Source organism: Fusarium falciforme, chromosome 9 (genome assembly GCF_026873545.1).
Source record: "Fusarium falciforme chromosome 9, complete sequence".
Taxonomy (NCBI): Eukaryota; Fungi; Ascomycota; class Sordariomycetes; order Hypocreales; family Nectriaceae; genus Fusarium; species Fusarium falciforme.
In genome coordinates this window covers 3,132,288-3,147,895 of record NC_070552.1, presented here as the reverse complement: position 1 = coordinate 3,147,895, position 15,608 = coordinate 3,132,288, and the positions used below count along the sequence as shown (strand labels likewise).

The 15,608-nt window shown below is 53.3% G+C and overlaps 5 protein-coding genes across 5 annotated transcripts; 1 reads left to right on the top strand and 4 right to left on the bottom strand.

The window, feature by feature from the left end:
* Positions 1–195: 195 nt before the first annotated feature.
* NCS54_01187400 (Hypothetical protein) lies at positions 196–594 on the top strand (the record flags this gene model as incomplete). Its single annotated transcript, XM_053157132.1, has 3 exons — positions 196–331; positions 393–434; positions 482–594. 3 exons carry the CDS (start codon positions 196–198, stop codon positions 592–594), a joined length of 291 nt encoding a protein of 96 aa, XP_053013107.1.
* Positions 595–694: 100 nt separating this feature from the next.
* On the bottom strand, positions 695–1,954 carry NCS54_01187300 (Hypothetical protein; the record flags this gene model as incomplete). Its single annotated transcript, XM_053157131.1, has 1 exon — positions 695–1,954. One exon carries the CDS (start codon positions 1,952–1,954, stop codon positions 695–697), a length of 1,260 nt encoding a protein of 419 aa, XP_053013106.1.
* Positions 1,955–2,591: 637 nt separating this feature from the next.
* On the bottom strand, positions 2,592–3,819 carry NCS54_01187200 (Mannitol-1-phosphate 5-dehydrogenase; the record flags this gene model as incomplete). The annotated part of the gene is made up of 2 exons (XM_053157130.1): positions 2,592–3,733; positions 3,780–3,819. 2 exons carry the CDS (start codon positions 3,817–3,819, stop codon positions 2,592–2,594), a joined length of 1,182 nt encoding a protein of 393 aa, XP_053013105.1.
* A 5,205-nt stretch (positions 3,820–9,024) lies between these two features.
* NCS54_01187100 (Glucose-6-phosphate isomerase) lies at positions 9,025–10,806 on the bottom strand (the record flags this gene model as incomplete). Its single annotated transcript, XM_053157129.1, has 4 exons — positions 9,025–9,542; positions 9,587–9,693; positions 9,740–10,273; positions 10,319–10,806. The coding sequence occupies 4 exons, from the start codon at positions 10,804–10,806 to the stop codon at positions 9,025–9,027; spliced, it is 1,647 nt and encodes a 548-aa protein (XP_053013104.1).
* A 1,337-nt stretch (positions 10,807–12,143) lies between these two features.
* NCS54_01187000 (Hypothetical protein) lies at positions 12,144–14,186 on the bottom strand (the record flags this gene model as incomplete). The annotated part of the gene is made up of 4 exons (XM_053157128.1): positions 12,144–12,350; positions 12,402–13,936; positions 13,991–14,119; positions 14,165–14,186. The coding sequence occupies 4 exons, from the start codon at positions 14,184–14,186 to the stop codon at positions 12,144–12,146; spliced, it is 1,893 nt and encodes a 630-aa protein (XP_053013103.1).
* Between the last annotated feature and the right edge of the window lie 1,422 nt (positions 14,187–15,608).

The window sequence follows — 15,608 nt, the reverse complement described above, 5'->3', positions numbered from 1 at the left end:
GTGCTCGAGCTTTGATGTCACGAGAGGACTCGTAGGCTATCTTGGTTGAAAGGAAGAGATAATATTATCTCGAAGAGTTAAAAATAAGTCATCGTGAGAAGTATATCTATCCACGATGCCGCCGTTCACCAACTCATCCACAACTCAAACAACTAAAAACATCAAGCCAACATCAAGTCAACTACATTGCACACCATGAAGGTCGCTGTCTTTGCCTCCATCGTCTTCCTCGGCCGTCTCGGCCTTGCCCTTCCTCCTCCCCAGCCTGTCGTCATCGAACCCATCGACGCCGCGTCAATCGCCGTCGAGCCTATTGATCCTGACAGTGGCTGTAAGCCCTAGTAAGTCCATCCTCCTCAACTCCATACACATTCTAACAATTCCCAGCCAAGTCCCCGGCTGCTGCGTCCCAAGCATGTGTCGCTGCCTCGACGGTAAGTCCAACACCCCCTTCATATCCCAACTTCAACTAACTTTCTAGGCAAATACTACCTCTTCAACAAGGAGAACAAGCAGGGCGGTGGAACCGGCTGCAATCCTCCCTGGGGATTCCTAGGCGATACAGTCGGCGCCATCCCCGGATACTGCTGTTAAGCAGGACAACCTCTAAATGAAAACATTGTTTACATGCATGACCTTGGTAGTTTCCCAATGGACCTGAACCTCTACATAGCTTGATCAACCAAATCTCCCTCTACAGATCTGGTCTCTCGACTTTGGTGCCTTTACATGTGTCGATTCCCTCGGCGATGACCTCCAATTCCATACGATTCCCGAACAATGGTCCAGCGGTAGAGTTGGCGTCTGCAGGTGTATACATGAACCATCCACTGACGGGCCTTGCCGTGACTCTTCCCTCCTCTTCCTTCTTCTCAACTCCCACATTTCCCGCGAGGAGATACGCCATGGTATCTGTCCCTGGAGTTGGATGGTCAATCATCTTGAGCGGTGCCTTGGCATACCCAATCGTGATATCCTCCATCGCTTCAGACTCGTAAACGACTCCATCCAACACGACCGAATTCTCACCAATCCAAACTTCTTCACGCGGATCAATCCTCGGCGCTCCAGAACGCTGAAAGTGAAGAAACCCCGTAATCCATCCCGAAACATCCCATTCCACAGCTCCTTCGCCACAAGAAAACTTCTTCTTGGCCCGGACAATCTGCTCCCAGAAAGACTTTGTCTCTTCGCTCTCCGGATGATCCCAAGTTCCAACGAAACGAGTGAGAATAGGACGCAAGTTCTTTGCAAACCGAGCAGGCTCTTGACCGAAATCCTTGAGACGATCAATCTTGCCAAGCAACCTAACCCAATCCTCTCTCTCACCCAGAAGCGTAACACTGGGTATCCCACAAACAACCATGCCACTAAACTCAAAGAAATACTGCATCAACCCCATCATCAAAACCGTAGCAGTAACTTCATCATCCCTCGTAGTAGTGCTGAACCCAGGCATGACCCAATCAAGCAACCACTCCGTCTTGACCCTCTTCTGAATCTCTCCCCCAAAAGCGGCGATGATGTTCTCCCACGAAACCTCCTTGACGAGAATCTCCTCCTTCTTTGCGTGCTGGACAAACAAGTCTCTCAGATCCTCTGCGTGCGCGCCCATGTAAAAGTTGACTTGCGCGAGAATCTCAAACCAAACCTCGTCAGGGCGAAGCTGGAGATGTTGATGGTGCGCCCATGCGTCAATCGCCCCGCGAATGAAGCCATCTGAAGAGGGGTACGTGTTTTCGAGGTTGCTGAACGACGACAAGAGGAGCGAATGTTGGGGGTCTTCAGAGTTTTTGTTGACTTCTTCAGGACAACTGCGACGAAAGAGATCGTCTACAGACTTGGCGATGCCTTCGTTTCGGAGAGGGATGGGCTCAACGTCTGAGACTTGAACTGTGACTGAGGCGGCCGACAGAGCTGCAAAGCTCACCAGCCAGAACGTCCATTTAGCCATGCTGCGATATCTTGGAGTTTGACCACATCAAAGCCACAGATGCAAGAGAGAACGTCTGCCTGGAGACCAAGATATTCGCCTCCTCAGGACACCGTCGCCAGTCGGTCTGTGTTGAATGGTCAGACCCTGGCAAAATTAGCGTCCCCATCAACAATTTGGATGTTTACGTTAGACACCACGATAGCTTCGTAAGTAACAACAAATGCAACGTAATAAACTTCAAAGCATCCAAGTATCAAGTATCGTCAGCCAAGTACATGTATCGGCCAAGTATCGTCATCCGCCAGCAAGTCTTGGTACTTGACTATCCTACCTACCACAAGAGTAAGCCATGTTTCACTGCCATGACATGGCGTAACCTTGGTTGCTTAATTTGACCTCACACGATGCATCACCAAAAGGTCACGATGATTGAGGCGATGGATGATATTGAGGAACCGATGTATTCATGCTCCTAATCAATCTATAACTGTGGCCTCGAAAGGCAGGCTTCGAAGTGAAGACCCAAATCCAATCCGTCCTAGCGCCATGCTTCCGGTAAAGAACAAACATGTCATTTCTCGTAACGCCGCGGGCCACCCATTATCCTGTTCTGGCCCTGTTCCGTCCCGTCTAAATTGAGCGATTGTCGGATCCCTTAGTCCTCGGCGCTGTCGGCCTGGACGCGCTGCACAACTTGCACAAGCTGGGGGAAGATCTTCTCGCTGTCCTGAATGCCGCACACCTGCTTGACAACATCCTCGGGTCCGTTCTCTGACATAATCTTGGCAAGCTGCTTGGACTCTTCGTCATCCTCGACTTCCTGGAAACGGAAGGCCATCTCGATAGCGTCAAGGAGGTACTTGATGGACTGGCCGTTTTCGGCAAGCTCGGCGGCGGGGCCGATGAAGCGCTCCTTGCGGGAGAGCTTTCGGAGAGGGGCACGGCCAACACGCTCGACAGCATCCTCAAGATGGGGGTTGCCAATTCGCTTGACAATCTTGTTGACGTAGGCAGCCTGGGCCTCCTCATCGATGGCGTGCTTGGAGACGATCAGAGACTTGGTCTCCATGAGGGCACCTCGGACCTCGGCCATGATCTCCTTGTCCTGGAGAGCATCGTAGACGGTGCGCTTTCTTCGGTTGTAACCGTGGTAGGCAGCGGTGGCATGGCCAGTGTTGACAGTGAAGAGCTTGCGCTCAATGAAGGGGCCGAGGTTGTCAACCCAGTTGATGCCCTTGATGTCGGGAATGCCAACATCCTCGAAGGGAGTGCGGTCAACAACCCACTCAAAGAACTTCTCGAGGGTAACATCAAGGCCGGCATCAGCGTCCTGAGCGGGGACAATTCTGTCAATAGCAGAGTTGGCGTAGCGGGCGCGGAGGTGGTGGTCCTCAAGACGCTCGGGGGAGGTGTTGCGGGGGTCCTTGATGTGCTCGGCAAGGGTATCAGTGGCGCCAATGGCGTTCTCGCAAGCAATAACGTGCAGGGGAGCGTCGTCGGTTGATCGGCGGTCGATACCCTTGGCAATGACGGGAGCGATGAACTTGAGGATGTTGGGGCCGACGGAGCAGGTGACGACCTCTGCTGTGCGGATCTCCTCGATCAGATCCTCCTCGTGGGTTCGCGAGTTGATGGCTCGGTAGTTTGTGATGGTGTTCTCGGTGGTACCCTCAGAGCCGACCTCGATGACACGGTATGAGGGGGTCTCGTTGATGAGGTTGACAATGGTGTCGTTGACATCGGCAAAGACGACGTCGTAACCAGAGTTGTGGAGGAAGCAGGCGACAAAGCCACGGCCTGGAGAATTAGCATAAAGACTAGGAGCGATCAAATGTGGACCTACCGATGTTGCCAGCGCCAAAGTGAACAGCCTTCTTAGCCATGATGGATGGTATTGTAGTGATGGTATTTGTAGTGATGGTAGTAGATGGTGTAAGTCGATGGACCTAAGTATGGCCAAGAGGATTCGTGGTCAAGTAGGGAAAATACACAAAACCCAAAGAGCTATTGATGGATGAGATGAGGAGAAGGAAAACGGTGACCGTAATGAAGGGGGGAAGACGAGTTTATATGGATGTTGCGTCGAGATGGGAGGATGAAGCAAGCCACCCTCTTGTCAGTGACGACGACGACGGGAGACGAGATACAAAGATACGTACCTTACCCACGCCGCCCACCTCTGACACATTCATGGTGGAAGGAGGGAAAGACAAGGCGAGGCAGGGAAGGTGCCCGGGGTGGAGACGAAGGGGGCCCGATTCCATCATCGCCTCCATCCCCGTATCGGGCCCTCTGGGTGACCTCAGCGACTTTCCCACCGGCAGAGCGGGGCTTGGCGCCCGAGCTGGGGGTACGTACCATACCCCTTCCGAACCGTATCAAACGAATCTGATCGAGTGCATCAGACCGAACCAGGGCATGGTTCGGAGTCTCAACGAGGTTGCAAGAGACCAAGGAACAGGGGCCAGAATGATGACACTACGCAGAGCGAGACGCCCGGCGATAGGCCTGACCGGGGAGACTCCACCGGTGGATACGGCGCTACCGTTTGCTCGACGGTGACTGGAGGACGGCAGGCTAACGGACTGCAACCGGTGGCAACCCAACAGACGGCTACCTCAGACGGAGTACCTCCATACTGACGGGCGGCGGATGGAGGCTGTTGGGAGACCCTGCAGGTTCGCCAGCAGGCAGGCGGGTTTGCAGGGGGGACAGGGTACAGCCCAGCGAGGCCCTGCCCTGGGTTGGCCCCACTGCCAGAGCAGAGCAGAGACGTCCGCTGGGCCGCTTTGCCTGAAGCCGCTCACCCATTCTAAGGGTCCCCTTGACTCTCACGCCACCTCCATCATTGCCATCCAAGGTCCAGCGATTGAGATGGAAAAAGGCTCGGTTTCAGTTTATTCGTTGGGTGATTTCAGCATCGAGGAAATTGCGTGTTGAGAAGACGAGGCTGCCCTGAGAGTTGAGTTTGACTGTGCCCGTTGTGATGCATCACTTCCCGCAACCACGGCCCGCTTGACCAACAGGTCAACATCAGCATCAGCATCAGCATTAGCATCAGCCTCTCTACAACTCAATTCACCATCTTTCTTTGACTGCGCACCGCGCGGGAACGACCAGATCCCCCAGGTACCACTCACACACACTCACACCGTCAAGTGGATCAGAGAGAGGGGGGAGACTGGAGATCCACCGTTTTCGTCCTCCTCCTACCGAACTCTGACGTCGACTGCATCTTGGCCTGGGATCCATTCCGATACGTACTATCAAAATATTGGTTCTTCTTTCCGTCCATTTCTGATGATGCTCGTTGGCTGAGGAGGCCTCTCCTTTCTTGGGTAGCCTTGATGGTCGGCTTGACATCACCTGTCTCAGCAACCTCCTATTGCGAAAAGTTGGATGACTTCAATCCGTGCTCGCGCTACCGAGGACGCTGAAAACGCCATTTTTTCGGTCAACCAAGAATCCGAGGCATGATTTCTACAACCGAGCTGAGCCCCTTTTCACCCAATATCTCGACGTGGCCTCACTCTCCTAGGTACACGCAGTCCGTATGAGAATATGTCAAGTAGCTACGTAAACATGTCATGACCCGTATCTCGGCGCTTCCTCCATGTCTTTCTTTCACGATAATGGCCCGTGGTGGCGCAGAGACAAAGAACGCAGGGCCTTTTCTCAGCGCAAACCAGGGGTGTGCAAACTCCACTCACCCTGCGATTCGCCGCGTTGGTGGCTTTGTGGAGAAGTGGACTTGGGTTTCCAAGTTGGCGCGCTCACGGCGGCGGCGACGGCGGATGTTTCTTGACTCGGCCATTGGATTTTGAGGCATTAGTTGAAAGTGACTGATGCTGCGTCTTCTAAAAGGCTAAAGTGAGCAGAATACTGAGGCGCAGACAGAGTGGAGAGATGTTGACGTTTCCCCCAGCAGGTCCAGGCTGTCAGAGACTCGGCCTGGACCCTGCTGAAATGGACAGATGCATGTGAAGCCCTTCTGAAGGATAGGTATGATATGCATCTGCCACAGCACCCATTGTTCGTCCATGACAATTTCTCTCCCGCCCGCTGCAGTTTAGAGGCATCCTTCACACGACCGCAAGCCAAAGCCGACGTCTCTGAGAACACTGACATGTCCCACATGTCGACACGTGTGGTTTCCGCTCCACTGATAGGGCCTCCTCATGTCTTACTGTCATGCCCGCATGTCCAAGATGTGCAGTGCACTTGATGCGAGGCGTTCTTGTCTTCATGTGCGCAGAAGCAAATGCTAAGTAATACCTCGGTATCATGTATTCTTTCAATACAAGAGTCAATCATCCATCATCTCTTCCGTCTTGAGGGTTCAGTGACACTCTGACAGACATACCCTTTACTCAAAGAAGCACCAACTGCATGCCCGCTACGTCATTATCCCCAAGCTGATCCCCCTCTGACTGAGACTCTGAAAGATCCAATCCAATCTCACGAACCCATCACCGCCTGCACCAGGTGCCGGGATCAAGGCCCCCCTCACTGAATCCCTGTCCAAAAGAGGCTGACTCTTTTGGGTTTCACCAGACACACACACACCTCAGGGGAAAACGGAACAGTTTCGTTTCGGGCCACCGTAATTGTTATGCCACGTCCAACAAAAAGCCCGCATAATCCTCCATGATTACAGGCCGCAGAAACCCCGAGTCGGCCTTATTCTTTTTAATGATGGGCTTACATTTGAGGACTGCGCAAGCCTTGGTAATAAACATGTCATGATCAAGATGAAGAGCCCAAAGGTCTGGGCTTTCAGATAATTCCCGCAAAATATTGTTGATGCCCTAATCGTACAAGAAATGATTCACATCCCAAGACGGCACAGCAAGATAACAACATGATTTGTCCGGCGCAAAACCCACGATGCTGCTGCAAAAAGACCTCATCCTTGCCGGACCACAAGCCCGACAATGCCGCCGTTTCCTTTGCAAGCATAGCCTCCTTTTTTTCCGCCGCCGCACCGTTCTCAGCTCTTCTGCCACCGTCTTATCCCAAGATAACGAATCCAGCAAATCCCAGTCCTCCATCCAAGTGGAGCTGAGGACAGTTCTCCTTGGCACGCATGGCCAAGGCTAGGTTCAAAAGGATCGTGGGGCTCACGCTCAAAAACCTCAAGTTATGGTTACGATTACTGCCGCTGTCTCATTGGAGCCAAGGGAGAGCGGCCTCCGTATCACTTTTGGTCGGCTCCCGCGCCAAGGCACGTTTCCGCTTCGGCTTGCCCATTCGTTCTTCTACCGTTTGGCTGAGACACAAATCGTGCCTGTTGATCTGCCTCTTGGTGATAACAGAGAACCAGTTGATTAGTCAGTTTATTCAGGCTGAATCTTGTGAAACCAACCGGTGCAAAAGCCGAACCAGGCACGACAGGCCAAATATCCCGAGTCAGGGTCTCACAGTAACGTCTACCGTTCACGACACGACGTCCTCTCGTAACTTGATCGTGACAATCTCCAACAAATCAAGGAAACGAAAATCTCACCATCGATCCTCGCGTCTTCTACAACATCACATCGATCGTGAAAGGCCTCATCCACAAAAAAAGAGCTCAGTCCGAAATCTCCAGTGGCGACGTCAGAGCCTCCACTCACACCAAAATCAGCAGTGCCACCCCGTTTCTGTCTCTAGCCTCTTCCCCCGTGAATTGTTCCGCCTCTTGTTGCATCGCACAAAGCAACAGGCCGGTGTGTGTGGAGTTGGGCTAAACTACCGTCGTCTACTGTAACAGACGACAACTGACCAAAAGTCAGAGGAATGGGGTAAAAGCAGGGTCGGGCAAGGGGGCAGGTAGGCAAGGCCAAAGACGGGGTCAGACAAAGGGTCCAAACGGGAACGCCCGCCATCGTCGACGATCGTCGTCTACAAGTTGCACAGTCTGAGCGACGATAACCACAGTCCGAGTCAAGACAAGCATAACTCCCGACATCGGCCGATCTGTTCTCATCAACACATGCACAAACAACAGAACCCATGATAACGTGCTCCCTCAATATCTCATGTCCCGTCCAACATCATGCCACATGATAGTCCTCCCCAGGTTTCCCCAAAGTCTCGGCTGCACCCCGAGCAAGCTCTCAATGCAAGCCTTCTCCGTTTCCCCGCGAAAAGAGTCCGTCCCTGAGACACCACCGTCTCCATCGAGAGAGGGCTGGGTTGGCTCATGCAAACCACTTGCGGAAAGGGTCATGAGAGGCCCGCGTGTCCCGTTGCTCTTACTCTTACTGCCTGCCATCATGTCGTGCTTGATAAACGTGCCATCCAGGTCAAAAGATACAAAGGTACCATGACCCGATGCTATCCCCATCGCCAACTCAACCCCGTCACTGTCGTGCAGCGAGGCGCAATCATGAGTTCAAACTTCCCCGTCTTCCCCATACTGCTACTCAAGCCATCCTCTGTACTCCAGTTCGAGGCCCATCTTCTCCACGTCCTTCCCCAGGTCCATCCTATCTATCTCCGCACACTCCACCATGCTCACCTCACCTCACTCACTCACCTGGTCTCACCACTTCCGCTGTCTCAGTCCAGTCCGGAAAATCCCATCACTCCATCACTTGCCGACTTGTTCCGGACACATGGAAGCCCGGACCTTTACATTCCAGAGCCCCTTCTTGGCGATCGGGCTCTGCCCACCAACACCTTTCCCTCGGAGCCTCTCCGTTACACATGTCCCTGTCGGCAGGCATGGGTTCTAGATACATGCATTGATATGTAGACCTATACAGAGGTGGATGTATACAGAGGCACACTGCAAATCCCGCAACACGCCAGTTGCACGTGCCGCCTGTCTACTTGCTCTGTCCATTGACATGTTGGATATCAAGCCATACATCAGATGCATCAGCCACTCATCATATGGGATCCCATGCATCGGATGAAATCAAGCCAGCATAATATCGGCCGAGGACCTTTCACGGACGACGGGAACGAATACGTATGTTCCATGCCTACGCCGCAATGCATCGAGACTCATCTTGCAACACGGCCGTATCGATTCATCATGCTATCTTTTCAATGTTTCATTATCCACAGTGTTCCATTTGTCCTCCCATTACCATTTCCTTTTAGTTGGCATACTTCTTGAACGCACCAATGAGGCCGCCCGTCGAAGCATCGTGACCCTCGCCGTTCCCCTCCTCATCGAGCTCCTTGAGAATCTTCTTGGCCAACACCTTGCCCAGCTCGACACCCCACTGGTCGAAGCTGTTGACGTCCCAGACCGCTCCCTCAGTGAAGGTCAGGTGCTCGTAGTAGACAATCAGAGCGCCCAGCTCAGCAGGGCCGATGGTGCCGCCAACCAGGATCGAAGTGGTAGGCCGGTTACCAAGGAATCGCTTGTGAGGAACAAGAGCCTCGGGAGCACCCTCAGCTCGGACTTGCTCGTCAGTCTTGCCAACCATGAGAGCCTCGGCCTGAGCAAAGTAGTTGGAGGCCAGCATCTTCTGGTGAAGGTTGTTGGTGATGGGGTTGTGAGACTTGGCAGCCAGGATGAAGTCGGTGGGGATCAGCTTGGTTCCCTGGTGGACAAGCTGGAAGAAAGAGTGCTGAGCGTTGGTGCAAGGCTCACCAAAGAGGATGGGGCCTGAGTTGTTAGCATCTGACTGACATTCACAGAGGTTCACTTACCAGTGGTGTACTTGGCAGAAGATCCATCAGAGGTGATGGTCTTGCCGTTGGACTCCATGGAAAGCTGCTGGAGGTAGGCAGGGAACCTGTGAAGGTACTGGTCGAAGCTGCTAATCATTAGAAGGCATTCATAACCTCCCACGGGAGACTTACGGAGCAACCAGGTGGGTCTGGGCCTGGAAAAAGTCAGAGTACCACACACTCAGAAGACCACCGAGAACGGGAATGTTCTCCTTGAGAGGAGTCTCGCGGAAGTGCTTGTCCATGGCATGAGCACCGCTGAGGAACTTGTGGAAGTTGTCAAAGCCAATGTACAGAGCAACGCTAAGACCAATGGCACTCCAGACAGAGTATCGACCACCGACCCAGCTCTCAAAGCCAAACATGTTCTTGCTGTCAATGCCAAACTTGGTCACCTCGGACTCGTTGGTGGACAGAGCAACAAAGTGCTTGGCGATCTCGCCCTCGCCGTTGGTCTTCTCGAGGAACCATGTCTTGGCGGTGTTGGCGTTGGTGGTGGTCTCAGCAGTGGTAAAGGTCTTCGAGGCAATGAGGAAGAGAGTAGTCTCGGGGTCAGAAGCCTTGAGAGCCTCAGCCATGTGGGTGCCGTCAATGTTGGAGACAAAGTGAAGGGTCATGTCATCGGCACCGTAGTGCTTAAGAGCCTCGGTGACCATGACGGGGCCGCTACATCATGTTAGTGCTGATAGCTCTAGTTGGATCCTCACTTACAGATCAGAACCACCAATACCAACGTTGATAATGGTGGTGAGCTTCTTTCCGGTGTATCCCTTCCACTCGCCGCTGCGGACCTGCTCAGAGAACTCCTTCATGTGGTCCAAAACCTCGTTGACACCAGCAGTAACGTCGACACCATCGACCTTCATCTCCCAGCCGCCAACGTTTCGCAGAGCAGTGTGGTAGACAGCACGGTCCTCGGTAAAGTTGATCTTTTCGCCAGCAAACATGGCATCGCGCTTCTTCTCGACGCCGGCCTGCTCGGCAAGCTTGACGAGGAGGTCGAGGGTCTCATCGGTAAGGAAGTTCTTGCTAAAGTCGAAGAGGATATCGTTGCTGCCCTCAGCCTTGAAGGTTCGGGTGAAGCGGTCGAATCGATCGGGGTCAGAGGCAAAGGCCTCCTTGAGGACAAACGACTTGCCGACGCTATCGCGGTGAGCCTGGAGGTCCGACCAGGCGGGGAGGGTGTTGGCGGGGGCCATTTTCGAGGTGGGGGATGATGATGTCGGTGATGTTGGAAGTCGACAGAAGCAAGATCAGATCTACCCGATGGACACAAGGTTCGGGCGAGATTGGATGATGGTGACGGGAGAAGAAAGATTGTCGAGACGCAAAAGAGAGGGGGAGACGAGGATTATGACACAAATCGGAGGTTCCAAGTTGGGCAACCTCCTCTGGCTGGTCCCTTCCCTCCCTTCCCGGACTGCATGGCGTGGAGGGGGAGGGGAAGGAGCACCCAGCGGCGTCGGCGGGGGTGGTCGGCGTGGGGCATCATCCCACCGAGCGCTCATGTTCACATGTAGGACGATTAAGCCATGTCATGACGCGTTTAATTAGGGGAAATTAATTAAAGGCTGAATGATACATTGATTCTTGTTATTATCTTCTCATTGACCTGGAAACCTAGAACTCAAGTTATGCAGTCGCTCAATCGTTGAAACTGATCTGATCAACCTCAAAAAATGTCAAGTTTAACCCCTCCAATGACAACATGGCTCTGCAGCATGCTACTCCAAGCTTAGCCAGGGAGCTATCTAGTGGATAAGGAGCTGTGAGCCCCGCTCTAGCATGAGAGCTTGCTTCATTACAGAGCCATTTACAAATCATCAAGGTTGGCTGACTGACGCTCTGATTACTTTCGTCATGTCTCCATAATCAGTGAGAGTATCATCCAGCAGGTCACGGTCAGAACATGGCACAGTCAGAACATCACGGCACCTCTTCGGCCTCGATCCTCCTCCCCGGCTTCATCGCCGACCGACCTCCGTCACAGGTCCGAATACCAGTTTCGGCAATAAATCCAGAACCCATCACCCCCATCCACCGCGCTACCGGTAGCTACAGTAGCGCGATTCACAATAACCTGACACACCGCGGTGACTCGCCGGTCTGCTTTTCCGCTGCAGGTTTCCTCGGAAACATCGCCGAACACCATTGGCCCGCATGGTTGAGAAAATTCGTGACTCGGCTGGTCATGATATCGCATCATAGAAATCGCTCATGGGTCTGACACTGAGTGATGGTGGGTGGAAAAGCCTCAGTCACAGAACTAAACACTCACAAATATATCACTAACTCCAAAGCGCCAAAGCAAGGCTTTCTTATCTACATCATTCTCTAGGCTCCTCAGGTCTCCTAGGTTGCTTGTCATGGCCACACGTGTTTCCCTTGGCAGCATGTCTGCCCTCAGCTATCTGGCTCAAGTAAGAACGGCACCTTGTGGCCTGCCGGTCTCTGAGTGAAGGGTATATCCCAGACTCGAGCCTGCTCGCTGTCTATGTTCCCTCCTGCAACTCCAACCCTAGTCTACAGCAATCATCTATCGGTTGTCTGTCAGGCTTCCAACAAAAGATGGATCCTTGACACTACCGCCCGCGTCTCCCAGGCCGGCAATCGGACGGTTGTAGCTGAATCCTTGGAATTGGTTCTGCATCGTCTCGGAAAGCATTGGGCCCTCGACGTAAGAATCTTGAGGGGCTTCTGATGTGAATTCGGGGTCAAAGTTGGCCGTGTCGAGAGCGTCCGTCTAGAAATATCAGTCAGCAAAGGTAAGGTCAAAGAGAGCAGGGCTACATACCACATTGGGCTTGAATGTAGGCTCATACTTGCGCTGGAGCAGCTTGCGCCAGTCGATAGCATGGAAGAAGGGATGCGCCTTGATCTCGGCCGAGCCGTTGGCACCCAATCGCTCCTCAGGGTTGCGGTTCAGAAGCTTGGTCAAGAGATCCTTGGCCGCAGGAGGAACCACATCGGAAAAGTGCAGAGGCTCTGACAGAATCTTGCGATACATCTCATTAGTATTCTCATCGTAGAATGGTGGCAGGCCTGTCAACATCTCGTAGAGAAGGACGCCGAGGGTCCACCAATCGACAGTCTTGTTGTAGCCCTGGCCCATCAGAAGCTCAGGCGCAAGGTACTCAGGGGTACCGCAGAAGGTGTTGGTTCGGTCCTCGTCCTTCATGTCGAGCTTGCAGAGACCAAAGTCGCACAGGGCGATATGGCCTTGGTAATCCAGAAGAATGTTCTCGGGCTTGAGATCGCGGTAGATGACGTTGAAGCCGTGGAGACACTCCAGGGCGCAGAGAAGCTCGGCCGTGTAGAAGCGGGATCGGTTGACGTCGAATCTGTGCTCCTTCTGGAGATGGTGGAACAGCTCACCTCCGTTGACAAAGGCGAGGACAAAGTACAGCTTCTCGGGGGACTGGAAACTAAACTTGAGGGGAACGATGAAGGGGTTGTTGATCTGCGCCAGCACAGATCGTTCGGCGAGGGTGTGGGCGACTTCGGATCGAGAGATGATGTGCGCCTTGCGGATCGTCTTGAGGGCGTAGATTCGGGTTGTGTCCTTCTTGCGCACCTGCATGACCTTGCCAAAGCTGCCCTTGCCGACAACCTTGAGGAGCTCAAAGTCTTCAATCTTGAGCTTACCTGCCCGGGTCTCGACGTACTCGACGCCGATCTTGATTCTGCCGGTGCCGTATTGCACGTCAACCCACTCAACACCGCTGTGGCCTTCCTTATGCTCAGCAGCAGCCTTCTCACGGTCCTTCTTACTACTCTTGGAGTCTTCACCACGGTGTTGTCGCTCCTCAAAACGAGGGTTGATGCGCGCTACACCCAGGAAAATATCCTGACTTCGGGTTCCTGGAGCGGAAGAGGGGTTGCGCAGATACAGGTGGATGACGAGCTCCGTCACTCTTGAAACATCAAACTTGTACTGAGTGTTGTCGCCAGCCCACAGAGGGTTCTCGGGCTTTCCATCGACCGAGTTGACAAAGACCTGAAGCTTGTCGAAATCGAGGAGAGCGTAGGGCATGTACTTGCCGGAGATTCGACCGTGGTTGGTGGGGAGGGAGCCGAAGCCGCCAGCAGAAGAGTGTGGTCGGCTAGATCCGTTGACAAAGGAACCTGCGACGCGCTGCGACGATCCGGGTCTAACGGAACCTGCCATGTTAAGGGCATTTCCGGAGGATAGCGATCCTTGGTGTGATGAAGCAAAGGCGCTTCGGTGCTGCTCGGGGAGGGAAAAGCCTTGGCCTTCGTAGAGTGTGACGACGAGGATACCGGGCTTGAGGGGCTTGACAGGAGCTTGGGTCATGGCCTCGGAGGCGGCTATTCAAGTCAGTTATCGACTGGCAGAAGGCTTCTTCTTCTTCTTCTGCTCACCTATGGCACTCTCGGTGGTGGGAGTGACGGCTCCGCTAGCCTGTCCTTCCTTGTCCTTGTCTGTGATGGTCGAGGTGGACGGCGATCGGGCAAAGGCGCTCAAAGGGCCCAGATGGGTCTCCTTCAACTCTGGTAGATGTCAGCTTTGTACCAAGAATTAGGAACGTGACATACTCTTGGTGAGCTTCCACGACATGATTGCGACCGACGCGGTATTTGCAAGAGATCAAATGCGCCCGATCGATGAAGCCGGTTCGAGGATCCAAGAGATCGCAAACGAAGATTTAAGCGATGGGCAGTGCTGCTCGCTGACAAACTCCTGAGCAAGCAAAGATGGTGATGGCGTGGCAGACGAGATTCAACAGGTCGATGATTTGTAACCCCGCATGCGAAGGAGAGAGCGTGGTCCAGCCGCTTTCGGTCGAGGTAGGATCGCGAATCGACGAAGCGAAGGAGACGTTGCGATGAGGAAAGAGAAAGGGGAAGGGGAAGGGGTTGAAATCAATACAGACGGAGGCTTGTATCGAGGAGGGAGGCGAAACAGCGAGAGATACGGGGGATGGGAGAAAGGGATAGTGATGAAATCCAGGGCCCATCAGATTGCGGCTTGGGTTGGGTGGCAGTGGGGTGGACCTGAGTAATGGGGATGTTCGCACTGTGGCTGGGGCTGTGGAGGCGCTGGAGGGTTGGTACAGCCAGCGCGGAAACACAGTGCTAGAGTCTGGTGCGGCGGACGGCAGACTGTGGGGAAGGTCTGGAACACTTGAAGCCTCGAGGCCGCGGCTGTGTTGATCTGAAGCGAGTGACTGACCTGAAATTCAGCCAAGTTCAAAAGGGGCAAATGAGATGGGAAGCGAGGCTAATTATTCGTGCAACTATGCGCTGCTGGCCTTTGGGTTTACGCTGCCCAATTCGAGAGCCCAAGAGACAGAGCAAGGGTGCACAATGATTGTGAAGTGAGGAGTACAGCCACACTTGTTCAAGATACGAATCAAGACGCGTGTCGAAGCTGATCTTGGCTGGTTTTCTTGGACCTGAATAAGCATTTCAAGAATGGCACTAATGTTGCTGTAAATAGGATGCCTACAGTCGCAAGATGCAGCCGTATGCACGATGGTGTCTGTACGTAGTATGGAGTTTATCTGTAAATAGAAAACTCCACCTGGTCGGTACAATCGAGTTGACTGAGTGACAGTTTCAACATGAATCATGCCTGACGGTGAGGTTCATCTGAGAGGCAGCCCGTGATATGTTGACAATGTCCAAGAGGTAACATAACCGAGATGACTTGTGGACTACGCAACAAAGGTCAATGCTCGATGTAAACAATTTAGTAGTAGGCTGAGATGAAGAAATAACAATATTCCCCAATAAAACTCATCCATTGGAAGCATCATTCCCAATCATGATGCTGTCCTGCTGTCCTGCTGTCCTCTTCAATGTTTCTGGTGACACCTACCCTACAGACCCCCTTTTCTGGGGCACCCCCTGCAGAGGGATGTGGGGGCCTGACACTTCAGGCCAAAACCTCATGGCCAGCCTGGCAAGAGCCGCAGGACACATTTCGAGAGCTCGAGATTCATGTGCAACAGAGCTCCGAGCTGCTGCAAGATATCAC